General features: G+C 40.3%; 2 protein-coding genes across 2 annotated transcripts in view; both read right to left on the reverse strand.

Annotated features, from left to right (window-relative positions):
• The window catches only part of LOC311303345 (uncharacterized protein), a 28,229-nt gene extending 26,330 nt beyond the window's left edge, over positions 1 to 1,899 (reverse strand). Inside the window, exons 1-2 of the mRNA XM_084429770.1 lie at positions 1,274 to 1,899; positions 147 to 242 (exon numbers count right to left, since the gene is read on the reverse strand). Of these exons, the coding sequence (XP_084285896.1) occupies positions 147 to 242; positions 1,274 to 1,669 (492 nt within the window). The 5' untranslated portion in view covers positions 1,670 to 1,899. The remainder of the gene's footprint in view (positions 1 to 146; positions 243 to 1,273) is intronic.
• Positions 1,900 to 14,335: 12,436 nt separating this feature from the next.
• LOC311303162 (E3 ubiquitin-protein ligase TRIM35-like) lies at positions 14,336 to 18,180 on the reverse strand. The gene is made up of 6 exons (XM_084429473.1): positions 17,530 to 18,180; positions 16,412 to 16,507; positions 15,978 to 16,208; positions 15,838 to 15,860; positions 15,638 to 15,756; positions 14,336 to 15,254 (listed from the first exon to the last, which is right to left on the reverse strand). Exons 1-6 carry the CDS (start codon positions 17,923 to 17,925, stop codon positions 14,710 to 14,712), a joined length of 1,410 nt encoding a protein of 469 aa, XP_084285599.1. The 5' UTR covers positions 17,926 to 18,180; the 3' UTR covers positions 14,336 to 14,709.
• Positions 18,181 to 18,842: the final 662 nt, after the last annotated feature.

Consider the following 18,842-nt stretch of genomic DNA (forward strand, 5'->3'; position numbering starts at 1 on the left):
GACATATAACGGATCCAGAAGCAGAAGCTGCTCGTCATTTACAGAAATAATCAACTGGAATACATTATATTAAATATATCAATTTATAACGGTATAAAGTGATCCTCCAGCTGTAATGAAAATGACTCTTGCTTCTGTTTCCTCACATTGATGTGTTGAGCTGTTTTCTCAAACTCTCCTTTCTTCTTTTTATTGTGTTGAAGTTTCTGTTGTAAGGACTTCAGTGCTGTATTGAGCTCCTCCTAGAATTGAACAAAAATACATTAAACACCAGATTACAGTGAAGAGAAGAAAATACAGTGATATGATCATACAATTCTGTGCAAAAGTATTCACCCCCACCCATGACAATGTTATTTACTGAAGCAAAACAGTTATCCAACACTAACTGGGCCTGCGTGATAATGTATTTGGCCCCATAGTTACTAATTCCTCAAATCTCTGAAACTGTATTTATAATGTTGTTCAGCTGGACTAAACACAGCCAGTCCTGATCACTGCAGCCCTGTTCAATCAAATAAACACTTAAATAGGACTTTTTCAACAGCATGAAGTTGGTTAAAAGGTCTTAAACAGTAACACACTATTGACAACGGTGAAAGACACTCCAGGAATAATGATGAAGACGGTGATTGAAATACATCCGTCTGTGATGGGTTACAAAGCTATTTCAAAGGCTCTTGGACTCAAAGAACCACAGCGAGAGCCATTATATCCAAATGGAGAAAACTCGGCACAGTAGCAAACCTTCCCAGAAGTGGCTCAAAGTCACTAAAGGGCCAAGAACAACATCGTAGGAACTGAATTTTCTTATTTTCTATCAGAAAATGCTAAAGCACAATATCCTATCTTTAGTCTGCAAACTGAAGCTCAAATCAGTAAATGTGAAACTGAAGTAAATCAACCTCTGAACGGCTCAAAAAACCACAATTGAGATGATGTGGCAGGACCTTAAACAGGGAGTTCATGCTTGAAAACCCTCCAGTGAGACTGAACTAAAGTTGTCCACTCAATTGTGTGTTTTTTTTTTTTTTTTTTTTTTAAATAAATAAATTTGTGTGCAAAATAATGATATCTATAATAAAGGCCCCACTATTTAGTATGAGACACAAAAACATAAGAAATCAGGATGGGCAAATACTTTTACTGCACAGTAAATGTCATATAAAGTTGAGTAAAATGACACTGAAATAGTAATGCATGAATGTGATGATATCTATGTTTATGACTAATTATTATTCTTTACATGTGAAACAAGAAACATTAGTCTTACCTTGTAAGATGAAAGCACTTCACTGATGGGTCTGAATTTATGATTGTCATGTTTTTGTGAATTAATACACACTAAACACACAGGCTGTTTGTCCTCCAGACAGAAGAGTTTGAGTTTCTCACTGTGTAAACTGCAGATCTCCTCAGATCCTGATGAACGTTTCTCATTTCTCTCCTTCAGGAACGACTCACACAAGTTTTTTAACGTGAGATTAACTGGAGGATCATCTCTTGAGGATCTCCTCCTGCAGACAGGACACTCCTGAGTTTCCTTAGTTTTCCAGAACTGTTGTAGACACTCTTTACAAATACTGTGACTACAGGACAGAAAAACAGGAACATTGAAGATTTCATGACACACGGGACAAATATAATCATCTTCAGCTGCTGAAGCCATTTTCACCGTTTGAGTCTCGCAAACTAAACTCTACTTTTACTTCCTGAACGACGGGTTTCAAAAATGAATCACGATGAGAATCAAAGATCTGCTGTCTGTTCAGAAATGAACATCACAAAAGTCCTTCTGTAAAGTTTTTCTCTTTGTTCTCCATTGATTGCTTATTCTTTATTTTTGTTGAGACGAAGTCGGTGTGACAGAAAGGAGAAATAACAAGTCAGTCTCTTCCTGGTTAGTGTTGTAAGAGGGAGTTTATGATCACCTTTGGGTGTACCAACAGGTCAAACAGGAACGGCAGGATTTCTTCAGGTAAAATGTATTCAAAATGGACCTGCATTGAAATGTTACAAAATAATGCTGTAAAACTTTGAATAAAACACAAAAGAACAAATAAAATACAAAACTATCAATTACAAACAATCTCAAAATGCTTATAGGCCTACATGTTTTATTTATTGCTCTTTCAGAGAGTTTCTCCAGGTCTGTCATGATCAAATCAAATTGTATGTAGCACATAAAAACAGCAGTAGTTGGCCATTGTGATGTACAATAGAATATATATCTAAAAAAAGTATAGTTTTTGGCATAGCAACAAGACACTGATTGGTCGAAATCGCTTCAGCCACGGAATTTTCCGAACTGACAGCGGGAAGCAGGCTAACGTTAGACAACTGCAGCGCAGTCGAGAGTTTATTTGATCAAACTTCAAAAGACGAAATTTAACGTTAATTATTTAGCGAGTTAAATTAAATTTTTAGCCATTTGACTTTTTTTAATGCAATTATTGACTAGTATTAAGTCATCACGTGTACAATATATGGCGTTTGTTCTCCATTATCCACTATAACTGTTAAATGTTAACTTTGCACAGCAACATGAAACTGATTGCCCAAGGTCGCTGCAGCCGTTACTGCATTTTCAAATAGACCGGAGAGCGGGAACATCAGAGCACGAGCACCACAACCATGGCTTCGCCCTCTATATCGTCAGAAGTACTTTAGTGGCAGGACTCGAATTATAAGACGAAGAGAAGAGGAAATTCAATGGTGGGTTTTATGTTTATGTTTAACCAAATAAAAATGTATAAAACGTTACAGCTACTCCTAGTGTACTTTACATTAGTCCACAATATTGTATGCGGTTTTGGAACAACGTGATTGAACGCCAATGAACAGTGCGCAGATCAAATCACTCGTTCTGTGTTTAAATTAATGCGATTACCTGATTCTGTCCTAAGTCGTATACATGTCATATACATTCATTTTATCATAGACCTTTGTTGAAACTCAGCTAATGTGTCTTTGATAGATCATGATGGGGTAATCTGCCAGTGCTGGTCTCACTGATCACACATCTGAAAGTCTTCCTGCGTCCTCAGCTGAGGGCAAGTATCAGTACAATGTGGTGTTTGAGTTTCTTAATCTTATGATATTCTTTTTTCTGATGAGGTTGAATTTATATTTCTAAGAATTCCTAAGACAAAATGTTTGCCATAATGACAGAGTGATGTCAATCTTGATAAAGCACATTCTGCACATCAAATGAACTCTGATAGATTTCTGTCACTTAACTTAAAGTATATTCACCTAAAACTCTGACATTCACAAAGTATGGTAGCATACAGGTACCTAATGTCAATATGAAGTGTAACATGCAAAATGGCAATGCAATGTGTAAAATGGTAATGTATTTCTGTATTTATATTTACATTTTCTATACGACATGTGCAACATATGGAGCAAAAAAAAAAATTCAAAATCAATAATATAATAATTTGCATTACTACACTAGCTTTAACATACAATTAAAACATACATTTGAAAATGTTATAAGTTCAAAAATAAAAAAATTCAATGTATTACAGAAATTAGATGTTTAAAATGTTAAAGCAAATATTATAGCAAAATTATCATTTAGGTTATTTTTCCTAGTTGCTTTTACACTCAAAGTTAAGGCACTTGATGCAATGATCGGCACGGAATCCTTTTTTTAAATCCACATTGAATTTTGCGACGTTTGTCGCGGGTATTTAATAAAAATGCAATCACTAGTGTCTTAACTGTGAGTGTAAATGCAATTAAGAAAAATAGCATTTAAATTATCATTTTGCTACAATTTTCGGTTGAACATGTTAAAAATAGGTTCATTCTGGTGTGTTGCGCAGCACGTTTGAGAAAGAGGTTTGTTCTCACGTGTCAAGCATGTTCGGTTGAGCTTCTGAAATCTGTTCATCATATAAAGCGATCATGTCTCTTCAGAAAATTGTAACTACGGTAAACTGCTCGATTCAAGTGGATTGGTCTTACGATCTCTTTATGAACTTTTTGAAGCATCAAAGTTTTAGTTGCATGGACTGTCAATGGGGGGACAGAAAGCTCTCAGATTTCATTAAAAAGATCTTCATTTGTGTTCCGAAGATGAACGAAAGTCTTACAGGTTTGGAACAACATGAGAGTGAATAATTAATGACAGAGTTTTTTAATTTTGGGTGAATTATACCTTTAAACATCTCTAATCATTTTTGTAATATGTTTATATTATATGTTAAAACAAGTGTAGGAGATGGCTCATTTAATTATATTATTGAATTTGAATTGTCTCTTTGCCCCAAACATTGCACATATGGTATGGAAAATGTAAATTTAAATAAGAAATACATTGCCATTTTATATATTACATGGCCATTTTGTCACCTGTATGCTACCATAATAAAGAGATCGTAAAATAATTTGAATTGAGCAGTTTAGTCCAAGTTTTTCTGTAGAGATACGATCATTTTATATGATGAACATTTAATTTAGGCTTTGATTCACATATAAATATTCATCAATTCACACATCAGTTGCGGTAAACGGAAGCTCAGGCATGTTTGCTTGACGTGCGAGAACCGATGATGTTCAGTCTCGTGTGTCTCGCAGCACGTTTGAGCTTCCGCTAGAACCACTGAGGCTTGTTCTCGCTTGTCAAAGCAAGTGCGGTTGAGCTTCTGTTTGTTCAATGTTTAAATGTGAATAAAATCCTAAATTTAATCTGTTTATTATACTAAGCGGTAGTCTCTTCAGACATTTTTTTACTAAACTTCTCAATTCAAATGGATTAGTTTAACATTTTACTTTTCTGGGTATTTTATATGAAGCTTTAAGTGAATCATTTAAAACTTTGCGGAAAATGTAAAAATGCAGAAAGTTTTTTTTGCGTGAAAATAGTTTTCTTATCTGCATTTCAGTTATTCCAGAAAATGGACCAAATGCATGCTGTGGCTGATTTAAGGTGTTTCCAGGATTGCTTAAAGGTAGTTCAGCAAAAAATGTTTTAATTCTGTCATTAATTACTCACCCTCATGTCATTCCGAACCTGTAAGACCATCGTTTATCTTCGGCACACAAATGAAGATATTTTTGATGAACTCCAAGAGCTTTCTGTTCCTCCATTGGTAGCCTACGCAACTAATACATTCAAGCCCCAGAAAGGTAGTAAAGACACCATTAAACTAATCCAAGTGACTCCAGTGGTTTAACCTCAATTTTATGAAGCGATGCAAGTGCTTTGATTTGCCAAAAAACAACAACAACATAAATGACCTCTATATTTACAAAATAATATTATCTAAAGCACATTCACGAAACAACACCCGGTCTTGAGTCAAATAAAGTCCAGCAGGCGTAATGATATGACGCAGAGCCTGAAAATAGGTCTAATACGTTTGTAACGATCACCAGATGGAGTACCTCTGAGAGTCACCAGAGGGCACTCCACACCAGACTGATCACATCACAAACTCAACTTCCCATCATGCCGCTTACCTGGGACTGATTGCACATACACCTGCAGCTCATCACCACTCATCTCATCCACCTGCAGCTCATTCACATACACCCGTATAAACCTCTGTCACTTTTCAGTTCACTGCGAAGTATTGCCTTGCGAGAGGATATATTTAGACTATATATGCTACAGGGTGAGGTCTTATGAAAGAGCTCCGTTAAGGTGTCTTTGCTGTCAGGAGTATGGACATGAGGCTGCAGTGTGTAGAGAAGTCAGGAGATGTGGGAGATGTGGGAAAAATACTTGTGTAAGAGGGGAGTGTGAAGAGGAACAAGTAAAATGCATTCACTGTTTGGGAAATCACCATGCGGGGTCAACGCAATGTCCTGAAAAAATCAAACAGGTAAAAGTGAGTAAAATCAGAGCAGAAGAAGGGCTAACATATGCAGAAGCTACTAAGAGAATGGAACGAGCAGTAGTGCAAACAGAACAGGAGACGGGAAAGAAGGGAGATGATCAGAATAACGTTATTGGCATGGACAAGAAGCGATTTCTAGGATTTATTGCTATGGTGGTCAATTGTGCTGTGGAAATTAAAGGGAAATCAGAGAGGATCAAGATGGTGTTGGATGCGGCGAGAAGATTTTTGGAGATTGTGGACATATCAGGAGAAGAACTAGATAATACGCTGAGGAAAGAATTTATACCATCTCAGACAATTGAGTATGACATATAGAACGGGCAGTGAACTTTAGGGTGGTCACTGTAAATATACTGCACTGGGAAAACTATTTAATTCAGTAGGTGGCGGTAAAGGACACCTTCGAGCTGCATTCTGTGCAGTTAGAGCTGGAATCCGTGGAGAAGCAGATCCGCGACCTACTAGAGAGACAGGCCGAGCTACGAGATCGACGTTTCGCGCTTGAAACATCACGCGCCGATGCTCAAAAGTCAGTGGTTAGTAACCTTTTGACTCCGACCTCGTCTACTCCATGTGTTTCTCTGCCCAGGATGCGATCATCCCTGGTTTCATTCACTCCGGCACCGACACAACAACATGGACCCTGGATGATTCCACAGCGGAAGACGCGGGCCAGGACCAGAGCTAGGACCTCTCCGCCCCTCCCGGCCTTCGAGATCTCCACCCAGAACCGCTTCTCCCCTCTACGCGAGACGGAATGCGACGCTGTGATCATCGGCAGTTCCATCGTCCGGCATGTCCGTGCTACCATAGGTAAAGGTAAGGTTCGCACTCACTGCTTTCCTGGTGCTCGTGTTCTCGATGTCGCTGCACAGGTTCCCGGGATTCTGAACGGTGACGAGCCCGTCGGAGCTGTCGTGCTGCACGCGGGAACGAACGACATCAGGCTACGGCAGTCGGAGGTTCTGAAGAAGGACTACAGGAGCCTGATCGAGACGGTACGCAGCACATCGCCTGAAACAACGATCATCGTGTCTGGACCGCTTCCCACCTACCGACTAGGACACGAAAGGTTCAGTAGATTATTTGCTCTAAATGAATGGTTAATGTCATGGTGTAATGAACAGAGACTGCTCTTTGTAAATAATTGGAATCTTTTCTGGGAGCGACCTAGGCTCTTCCGTGCTGATGGCCTTCACCCCAGCAGAATCGGAGCGGCTATTCTGTCGGACAACATCTCCAAGACGCTACACACCATATGACTAGTAAGTCAAAGTCCAAATCACACTCTTTGCTGTCCAAACTTAATTGATATAAGTACCAATGTAGAACATTATATTGAAACTGTGTCTATTCCTCGTTTAGTGAGATCAAATAATAAATCTACTGCAGGATCTAAGAAAAATCTAATTGTGATTAAACCAGAAAATCTCAATATTAGTGAACAAAAACAATTTATAAAGCTAGGTCTTTTAAACATCAGATCGCTTACACCTAAGGCGGTTATTGTAAATGAAATGGTCACAGATAATAGTTTCGATGTACTTTGCCTTACTGAAACCTGGCTTAAACCAAATGATTATTTCGGTCTTAATGAGTCTACTCCTCCTGGATACTGTTACAAGCATGAGCCCCGTCTGATTGGTCGTGGCGGTGGTGTTGCTATAATCTATAAAGATATTCTTACTGTTACTCAGAAAACAGGTCACAGGTTTAATTCGTTTGAAGTACTTGTGCTAAATGTTACTCTCTTAGATGTAAGAAAGAAATCCATATTATCTCTAGCCTTGGCTACCGTATATAGACCGCCTGGGCCTTACGCTGATTTCCTAAAAGAGTTTGCAGACTTTCTCTCAGATCTTTTGGTCAATGTCGATAAAGCATTAATTGTTGGAGATTTTAACATACACGTAGATAATTCAAATGATGCTTTAGGGGCTGCGTTTACAGATTTATTAAACTCCTTTGGGGTCAAGCAAAACGTAACTGGTCCCACTCATCGTCTTAATCATACGCTAGATTTAATTATATCACATGGAGCCGATCCAACCGATATAGATATTATACCGCAAAGTGATGAAGTCACTGACCATTACATGGTCACTTGCATACTACGTACCGCTGAAATTTGTCATGTTGCGCCGCGTTATCGACCAGGCAGAACAATCCTTCCAACAACTACAGATCATTTCTCAAATAGCTTACCTGATCTGTCTCAGCTGCTCAGTGAACCCAAACAAACAGATGAACTAGAGGAAATGACTAGCACTATGAGCACCATTTTCTCTAGTACATTAGACATCGTTGCACCAATTAGATTAAAAAAGGTTAGAGAGAAAACTAAAGCACCATGGTACAACAGTGTTACGCATGTTCTAAAGAGAGAAACTCGTAATTTAGAGCGTAAATGGAAACAAACTAATCTAGAGGTCTTTAGAATCGCATGGAAAGACAGTATGTCACGTTATAAAAAGGCCCTAAAAGCAGCCAGGGCTGAGCACCTCCGCAAACTAATAGAAAACAACCAAAACAATCCAAGGTTTTTATTTAACACCGTCGCTAGACTAACAAATAAACAGACGTTACCGGAGCAAAATATTCTGTCACAGTGTAGTAGTAATGATTTTATGAATTTCTTCACTGAGAAAATAGAAAGCATCAGAAACACAATTGTAAATGTACAATCTTTAATGGTGTCTTATGATTCAGCCTCAATTATCACCCCGCAAGAACAATTACAGCGCTTTGCAACTATAGGACAGGAAGAGTTAAATAAACTTATCATTGCATCTAAACCAACAACGTGTTTATTAGATCCAATACCAACTAAACTACTGAAACAAGTGTTACCTGTAGTGGAAGAGCCTCTTCTCAATATTATTAACTCGTCTTTATCCTTAGGTCATGTTCCAAGAATATTCAAGTTGGCAGTTATAAAACCTCTTATTAAGAAACCACAATTAGATCATAATAACCTAGCAAATTACAGACCCATTTCAAATCTTCCATTTATGTCTAAAATACTAGAAAAAGTTGTGTCCGCTCAACTGTGCTCTTTCTTGCAAGAAAATGATATCTATGAAAAGTTTCAGTCAGGATTCAGACCGCACCATAGCACAGAAACTGCACTCGTTAAAATCACAAATGATTTACTTTTAGCTTCTGACCAAGGCTGTATCTCAATACTAGTTTTACTTGATCTTAGTGCTGCGTTCGATACTATAGATCACACAATACTCTTAGACCGACTACAAAACTACACTGGTGTTCAGGGACAGGCATTAAACTGGTTTAGATCGTACTTATCAGACCGTTACCATTTTGTCTGCGTAAATGGGGAAAAATCGAAGATAACGTCAGTAAACTACGGTGTACCGCAAGGATCTGTGTTAGGCCCTCTGCTATTCTCAATATATATGCTGCCACTTGGTAATATTATAAGAAAACATGGAATTAATTTCCACTGTTATGCTGATGACACTCAAATATATATTTCATCACGACCAGATGAAAACGCTAAATTATCTAAATTAACAGAGTGTGTTAAAGATATAAAATACTGGATGACATGTAATTTTCTGCTATTAAATTCAGATAAAACGGAGGTATTACTTATTAGTCCAAAAAACTGCCCACAAAACCTCTTACAATACAACTTTAATTTAGAAGGGTGTCCTGTTACTTTATCCTCTACAGTAAAAGACCTGGGTGTTATATTAGACCGCAACTTGTCTTTTGAAAATCATATTTCATATGTTACAAGAACAGCATTTTTCCACCTTAGAAACATTGCTAAGCTACGTAACATGCTATCTGTTTCTGATGCAGAAAAGTTAGTTCATGCATTCATGACCTCGAGACTAGATTACTGTAATGCTTTATTAGCTGGTTGTCCTGCATCCTCAATAAACAAGCTACAGTTAGTCCAAAATGCCGCCGCTAGAGTTCTTACTAGATCAAGAAAATACGATCATATAACACCAATTCTGTCGTCTCTACATTGGTTACCTATAAAGTTCCGTATCAATTACAAAGTATTGCTACTGACCTATAAAGCCCTAAATGGTTTAGCTCCCGTGTATTTAACGGAACTTCTATCGCCCTACAATCCATCGCGCTCTTTAAGATCACTAAATTCGAGGCTTCTGGTCATTCCTAGGATATCTAAGTCCACTAAAGGAGGGAGAGCTTTTTCACATTTAGCTCCTAAACTGTGGAATGGCCTTCCTGATATTGTTCGAGGCTCAGACTCGCTGTCCCAGTTTAAAACTAGATTAAAGACGCATCTCTTCAGCCAGGCATTCACATAATACTTACATTTTATACTACAGTTGAATCAGATTGAATGCATTAATATTGCGAACAGCAGCTACGCTAATTATTTCCCATATGCTTTTCTGTTGTTATCTCGGGACGCTAGTCCCGAGGTAAATACAGATCGTCAGCTCCAGTTTGTATCCAGCCTCTCATGGAAACTACAGATTCTCCAACACCCGTGCAGAGACGACTCGGCGCCTATGAAGAGACGACTCGACGCGGGCGATGTTTATGCCCTAAATCAATACATGATTAACTAACTGTATTTCTCTATGTACATTTCTGAAATGCACTTTCTGTAAAGCTGCTTTGAAACAATATGTATTGTGAAAAGCGCTATACAAATAAATTTGAATTGAATTGAATTGAATTGAATTAATGCAACAATTTGGATGCCAACTGCCATAAAACCTAAAAAGAAGTATTGCCTTGCCCCGGCGTACAATTTCTGAGCGGTTTACCTGTGTTTGCTGAACTGTTACTGACCTTGGATTGTTTATACCGACTTCTGATTCTTCTGCTGCCTGTCTTGACCCGGATTGTTCATTGGACTGTGATTCCTGCCGCCTGCCTCGACCCTTGCCTGTTTTCTGTTTCTGCTCTGAGATTATCTCATTGTTCTGTCTGCCCCTGATTTACCCTGCCTGTTGATTATTCTAATAAAGCTGCAATTGGATCTTACTGCGTCCTCCACATCATTACAGAATACTTCGCCGCTTCAGATCCAGCAGCTGAGAGAAGACCGAGACCCACCATGGACCCACTAATCAGTCTCTTCCGCCTCAGTCAAGGTAACCGATCTATAGAGGAATATGTTGAACAATTTTGTGAGCTCTGCCATGGGGTAGACTTGGACGAGGCAGTCTTAAAGGATAGTTTCCGATATGGGCTTGAGGACATGTTAAATTATCTCATGCCTGACAACACCCCTCAATGGACTCTGTCAATATATTGAATTCGCTCTGAGGTTAAGCAGATCATCCTTTTCTGCGGGCCCTGTGGATGAGGGTTCCCATGAACTTACCACACCCGTTGAACCAGAATTCTGCTATACCTCCCCGTACTCTCGTTACATCTCAGCAGATCTTCCAGAGCCTCGTTGCGTCTTAGCAGAATTCCCCGAGCCCTCTACTGCTGAGGGGGCGTTTCCAGAGACTGTTCCCGTCACGCCAGCCATCAAGCTAGTCACCGGATCGGTCTATTATCGTCCAGGACTGGTATCCAGTGTGGCCGATTCCCCGCTGAGGTCAGTACGTGTTGCCATAGGGGCCATCGTGCAGGAGTCTCGTCCCGCCGAGACTATCCTGCATAAATCATGTTTCACCGAGACCTTCCTGCCTGGGTATCTTCCTGCCGAGCCTGCACTTCACGCCAGTCCAGCCGAGCCTGCACTTCACGCCAGCTCAGAGCCCTCTTTGCCGCTGGTCCTGCCCAGCTCAAAGCCCTCGCTGACGCTGGTCCCGTCAAGCTCAGAGCGCGCTGATCCTGATCCAGAGACTGAGCTTCAATTCACTTCTGCCGACCCAGAGACTGAGCTTCACGTCACGTCCGCCGATCCAGAGACTGAGCTTCACGTCACGTCAGCCGATCCAGAGACTGAGCTTCACGTCACGTCCGCCCGTCAAGAGTCTCGTCCCGTCGAGACTGAATCTGTTCCTGAGCCTGAATATGATCCTGATACTGAGCCTGAATCTGTTCCTCTTCCTCTTTCTGAGCCTGTGTCTTCGGACAAGATGGCCGACTCCATGCCTGTGTCTTTGGACAAGATGGCCGACTCCATGCCTGTGTCTTCGGACAAGATGGCCGAAACCACGCCTGTGTCTCAGGACAAGATGGCCTCCAACGATCCAGTGTCTGTTCAAGTCACGTCTGCTGAGCCAGTGTCTCCGGACAAGATGACCGCCGCCGAGCCAGTGTCTCCGGACAAGGTGACCGCCGCCAAGCCAGTGTCTCCAGACAAGATGGCCGCCACCGAGCCAGTGTCTCTGGACAAAATGGCCGCTGCCACGTCGACTGAGCCCTCAGCAGAGATAGTCGCCGACACGCCTGAACCTGAGCCCTCAACAGAGATGGCCGCTGTCACGCTGTCTGTTCCTGAGCCGGTTCCTGTTCCTGAGCCGGTGTCTGTTCCTGTGCCATGGCCGCCTGAAGGGTCGTCTCCTCCCTGGCCGCCTGAAGGGTCGTCTCCGCCCTGGACGCCTGAAGGGTCGTCTCCGCCCTGGTCGCCTGCACAGCCTGCTCCGCCCTGGTCGCCTGAACAGCCTGATCCGACCTGGTCGCCTGCACAGCCTGATCCACCCTGGACATCTGTTCTGCTGCAGTCTACAGGTCCTTTTCTGCCCCACGGACCTGGCCCTCCATCCCGCCTCCGGATCCGCCTCCGCTCCACCTCCCTCCTGGACTGTTTTTGGAGCGTCTGGAAGCCGCTCTTTGGGGAGGGGCTATGTAACGATCACCAGCTGGAGTGCCTCTGAGAGTCACCAGAGGGCACTCCACACCAGACTGATCACATCACAAACTCAACTTCCCATCATGCCGCTTACCTGGGACTGATTGCACATACACCTGCAGCTCATCACCACTCATCTCATCCACCTGCAGCTCATTCACATACACCCATATAAACCTCTGTCACTTTTCAGTTCACTGCGAAGTATTGCATTGCCCCGGCGTACAATTTCTGAGCGTTTTCCCTGTGTTTGCTGAACTGTTACTGGCCTTGGATTGTTTATACCGACTTCTGATTCTTCTGCTGCCTGTCTTGACCCGGATTGTTCATTGGACTGTGATTCCTGCCGCCTGCCTCGACCCTTGCCTGTTTTCTGTTTCTGCTCTGAGATTATCTCATTGTTCTGTCTGCCCCTGATTTACCCTGCCTGTTGATTATTCTAATAAAGCTGCAATTGGATCTTACTGCGTCCTCCACATCATTACAACGTTAGACAAACTTAGTCCCGGTCACGTTGGAAGTTACCGAGCTGGGGACTATTTTCAGGCGCTGCGTCATATCATTACGCCTGCTGGACTCATGGTACGGCAGCAAAGTTTCTTGATTATTACGCAGGAATGAGAGTATAGTTCCTAGCCATATCAGCCTAGAAAATCACAACTTTTCATTTTCCGTCGGTCTTAGTACACGATGTAACTACAGAAGAGTCAAGTTTTAAATAGGAAAAATATCTAAACTCTTTGGTCTTTTTTTTTTTTTGTTGTTTTTTTTTGTTTTGTTTTTTTTGAGAGAGATGCTAATGGTCCTGTCCGATTCAATGATGTATGCTAAGCTAAAAGTGGTACCGCCAGACCCGGAGATCGGCTGAATGGATTCGAAAACGGTAAAACTCAACTGTTTAACTCTGGGGGAGGTGTAAAATGAGCCTATTTCCAAAAAAAGTGGAGTATCCCTTTAAATAAATGCAAGGGTATTGTGTGAAAAGTGGGGGGAAAAAACAAGTCATTTTAGTGTAATTGCATTTTAAATTCTTTCACATCTTTTTAAAGAAGTGATATTCTGTTAATTTTGCTAAGTCTTTATTGTATTGTGAAGTCTTTGATGTATTTACACAAAGAAATGCTTTACTTTAAGCTGGAATGAAAGTATTCAAACGTTCATATGTATTTACAGAAATGATTAAATTGATGCCTTTTGGATTCAGTTGTTGAATGTGCATGTTATTCAATAGGAAAATAGCCTTTAAAAGTTCTCGTAGGAACAAATTTGACACAGTTAAGGTACAAAGGGGCTTGTCACTGGGGTGGTACCTTAAAGGATCAAATTTGTACTTTTGATAAAGGTACAATATTGTACCAACAAGTTTTAAAAAACAAAAGGTATATTTTGGTTGCCCATGGTACAAATCATGTCCTTTAAGGTACAAACTGGAATGGAACAAATTTGTTCCTCTATATTAAGGTACAATTTTGTACCAGTAAAAGGTACCGCCCCAGTGACAAGGGTTTCTACCTTCTTTGGTACAAAATTGTACCTTTTTTTTTCTGAGAGTGGGGAACACACGGCAGGATCACATGACTTTGAACAGGGGATCACATGACAGACATGAAACGTGACCAAGACAAGACCAAACCTGAGAAAACAGCACCATCTTGTAAAAAAAAAAAAATATATATATATATATATAAATAAAAAAGGCCAACAGAACAAACCTCTATTAACAAAGACTGCATCATTTTATAGTTAAATGGCTCTGGGATAAAAAGAAATTGGCAGTTTTAATGGGTTTCAATGTGGAAAGTTTTGTCCTTGAGGTCCTGAGTGTAAATATTTTGTGTAGAATGTGGAAAGGAAAGAAGAAAATTCTAATAAAATACACACTTGTGCCAAAATTGATGCAGTTGGCATTAACACAGGACTTTTTTTTTTTTAATTGAAAGAGACAAACATGTCCTTAAGGAAACACACGGGTTAATTTGGTTCTAAACTTTACATTGAAGTGTGATTGATCAATGAGACCCTTTGATTGCAGTGTTATTATTGAAGCATAATTTGCAAAACTGTATTAATCTAGAAGCAGAAGCAGATTTAACTGTGATTTTCTGCTGTAATAAACAGTTTAACTGGTAAGATCCTCAGAGGAGAAGTTGTGCAGTCAGTACATAAGAATGGAAAGACAGTCTCTGTGAAGGATGTCCTGAATCTGCGCAGACAGTCTTTAGTTACAGGATCAGAGAATGACACTGTTCCTCTGTCATAGTCCAGCTGAACTCTCACACGCTGAAGCTTCTGTTTAACAGTGAAGACAGTGCCGCCTTGCTCTGGGGATTGTGAGATGTATTTGCTGTTCCAGTACCACACACACCAGATATTAGACTCAAAGAAATCCTCTCCCTTCCTTTGGTGTGATGCTGTTGTTATTCCAAGAATCCAGCGTGTATTGTCTCCAACCTCCACATCCCAGCAGTGTGTTCCTGAGCTAAAGCCCTCAGATCCCAGGACACATTCATACCTGTCAAACCTCTCTGGATTATCAGGAAGTGTTTTATCTCCATCACTGACCGACACACTGGTCAGATCAGCAGAGAGTGTGAGACGACGATCTGCTGTGTTTGGATCCAGAGTCAACGGAGCTGCAAAGAGAATAACATCAGAATACAGGATGAAATATGATGTATTAGAAATGTAAATGTAAAACATTTTTCCTTTGTTGTAAGAGATCATAAATCATGCTATCATAACAGTGGTCTCTCAGTTACTGTCAGAATGGATTGAGGCTTCAGGTTTAATATCAGTATTCAATAAACACTATTGTATCCTAATATATAAACATAAACCATGAGGAATAGACTTTTCATTATGAGTTCGCTGTATTATCTGATGATTTTATGAAATACAGTTTAGATTCACTTGGTAATTCAAGTGATTATGAAATATATTTCTATCAAATGTTGATGTTGTGTGTGTTTATATGTGAACTATCTTCTGCACTGGTGTCAAATCTGCTGAGACTCACTGTGTTGGACAGTTTCCAGCATCTTCTTCCAGACTCTGAACGGCAGGTTACCCAGATAACGCGACACATGAATCAAAGCTCCAGAACTCATCCGTGGATCCGGCTGTGAGATCTGGACTCTGAGGAACATTCAGGAGTCAGAACTGCAGTGAATTTGAGTTCAGATCCACTGAGAGAAGAGATACGAGCAGCTCACTCACCTTTCCATTGAGGCCTTAAAGTTCTGGAAAATATAGAGTTTGAAAACATTTTAATATCTTATCAAACACTCTCAGTGTCAGTGAGTCTCTCTATACAAGTTGTTTTCTGCACAGAGAATGAAGCCAGATTGATTTGTCACCTTTAGAAACGAGACGTCATTGTCTTTCATCATCTCCTCCATGTCTCTGATTGTGTGTGAAAGAGCTGAGATGTGTGTGTTCATCTCCTCCAGCTTCTCCTTCATCCTCTGCTTCTTCTGCTCCTCTTCCTCTCTCAGTGCAGTGATTGTAGCTTCTTCTTCGTCTCTGAGAAACTGATGAAGCTTCTCAAACTCTTCTTTAATCTGACGCTCTGTGTGCTCAGCTTGAGACTGAAATCAAATCACATTCACTTCAATCATCTCAATCAACACAAATCTCGGATACCCGACATATAACGGATCCAGAAGCAGAAGCTGCTCGTCATTTACAGAAATAATCAACTGGAATCCATTATATTACATATATCAATTTATAACGGTATAAAGTGATCCTCCAGCTGTAATGAAAATGACTCTTGATTCTGTTTCCTCACATTGATGTGTTGAGCTGTTTTCTCAAACTCTCCTTTCTTCTTTTCATTGTGTTGAAGTTTCTGTCGTAAGGACTTCAGTGCTGTATTGAGCTCCTCCTAGAATTGAACACAAATACATTAAACACCAGATTACAGTGAAGAGAAGAAAATACAGTGATATGATCATACAATTCTGTGCAAAAGTATTCACCCCCACCCATGACAATGTTATTTACTGAAGCAAATTAGTTATCCAACACTAACTGGGCCTGCGTGATAATGTATTTGGCCCCATAGTTACTAATTCCTCAAATCTCTGAAACTGTATTTATAATGTTGTTCAGCTGGACTAAACACAGCCAGTCCTGATCACTGCAGCCCTGTTCAATCAAATAAACACTTAAATAGGACTTTTTCAACAGCATGAAGTTGGTTAAAAGGTCTTAAACAGTAACACACTATTGACAAAGGTGAAAGAAACTCCAGGAATAATGATGAAGACGGTGATTGAAACACATCCGTCTGTGATGGATTACAAAGCTATTTCAAAGGCTCTTGGACTCAAAGAACCACAGCGAGAGCCATTATATCCAGATGGAGAAAACTCGGCACAGTAGCAAACCTTCCCAGAAGTGGCTCAAAGTCACCAAAGGGCCAAGAACAACATCGTAGGAACTGAATTTTCTTATTTTCTACCAGAAAATGCTAAAGCACAATATAACATCTTTAGTCTGCAAACTGAAGCTCAAGCAACAAGACAATGATTCAAAGAATAGTGAGTAAATCCACCTCTGAACGGCTCAAAAAAGCACAACTGAGATGATGTGGCAGGACCTTAAACAGGCAGTTTATGCTTGAAAACCCTCCAATGAGGCTGAACTAAAGTTGTCTGCTCAATTGTGCTCTTTATTTTATTTATAATTTTTACAAAATAATGATATCTATAATAAAGGCTCCACTATTTAGTATGAGACACAAAAACATAAGAAATCAGGATGGGCAAATACTTTTACAGCACAGTAAATGTCATATAAAGTTGAGTAAAATGACATTGAAATAGTAATGCATGAATGTTATGATATCTATGTTTATGACTAATTATTGTTCTTTACATGTGAAACTAGAAGCATTTGTCTTACCTTGTAAGATGAAACCACTTTACTGATGGGTCTGAATTTATGATTATCATGTTTTTGTGAATTAATACACACTAAACACACCGGCTGTTTGTCCTCCAGACAGAAGAGTTTGAGTTTCTCACTGTGTAAACTGCAGATCTCCTCAGATCCTGATGAACGTTTCTCATTTCTCTCCTTCAGGAACGACTCACACAAGTTTTTTAATGTGAGATTAACTGGAGGATCAGCTTTTGAGGATCTCCTCCTGCAGACAGGACACTCCTGAGTTTCCTTAGTTTTCCAGAACTGTTGTAGACACTCTTTACAAATACTGTGACTACAGGACAGAAAAACAGGAACATTGAAGATTTCATAGCAAACAGGACAAATATAATCATCTTCAGCTGCTGAAGCCATTTTCACCGTTTGAGTCTCGCAAACTAAACTTTACTTTCACTTCCTGAACGACGGGTTTCAAAAATGAATCAAGATGAGAATCAAAGATCTGCTGTCGGTTCAGAAATGAACATCACAAAAGTCCTTCTGTAAAGTTTTTCTCTTTGTTCTCCAATGATTGCTTATTCTTTATTGCTTTTGTTGAGACAAAGTCGGTGTGACAGAAAGGAGAAATAACAAGTCAGTCTCTTCCTGGTTAGTGTTGTAAGAGGGAGGAGTTTATGATTACCTTTGGGTGTGTACCAACAGGTCAAACAGGAACGTCAGAATTTCTTCAGGTAAACTGTGTTCAAAATGGACATCATGGGCGGATCTACAGGGGGGCAAGGGGGGGCAGGTGCCCCCCCACTCTAGAGCCTTGCCCCCCCAGCTGCCCCCCTAACTTTGATGATCCAAAAACTGTACTTACAAAAACAACCCACCACTATGTCCAATACATTTACCAAAAGTGAACAATTCAATTTTTAATTTTAAATGTATTATTCGCCTCTCCCCCCTGCCTCTCAAATAGTTACGTCCCTGATTCAAACGTGCAGAGCGGCGTTCGCTCAGTCTGGCTCACACACACAGCAAGTCTGCTGCGGTGCGGTGGTCCTGCAACCCGACTAGACTGAGCTGCCCCTGACAGAGCCTCTGAAGGTGAAGTGAGTTTCCCCAGGTGTAGTTTAAACACACGTTTAACTTAAAGTTACATTTGTAATGAATGTATTGTATGCTAAAGACGATTCAGCATCAGCAAAAACAGCGAGTCTATTACGTTAGCCAAAATCAGCGGTCAAATCGCTCCCTCGTGATTTGTAAGAGCACTCTTCCCTTTGATTAGCCTAATTTTGATTTTAGTAAAGACAAGAACAGCTTAATAAAAAATATAAAATATT

Source organism: Rutilus rutilus, assembly GCF_951802725.1.
Source record: "Rutilus rutilus genome assembly, chromosome: 14".
NCBI classification, from domain to species: domain Eukaryota; kingdom Metazoa; phylum Chordata; class Actinopteri; order Cypriniformes; family Leuciscidae; genus Rutilus; species Rutilus rutilus.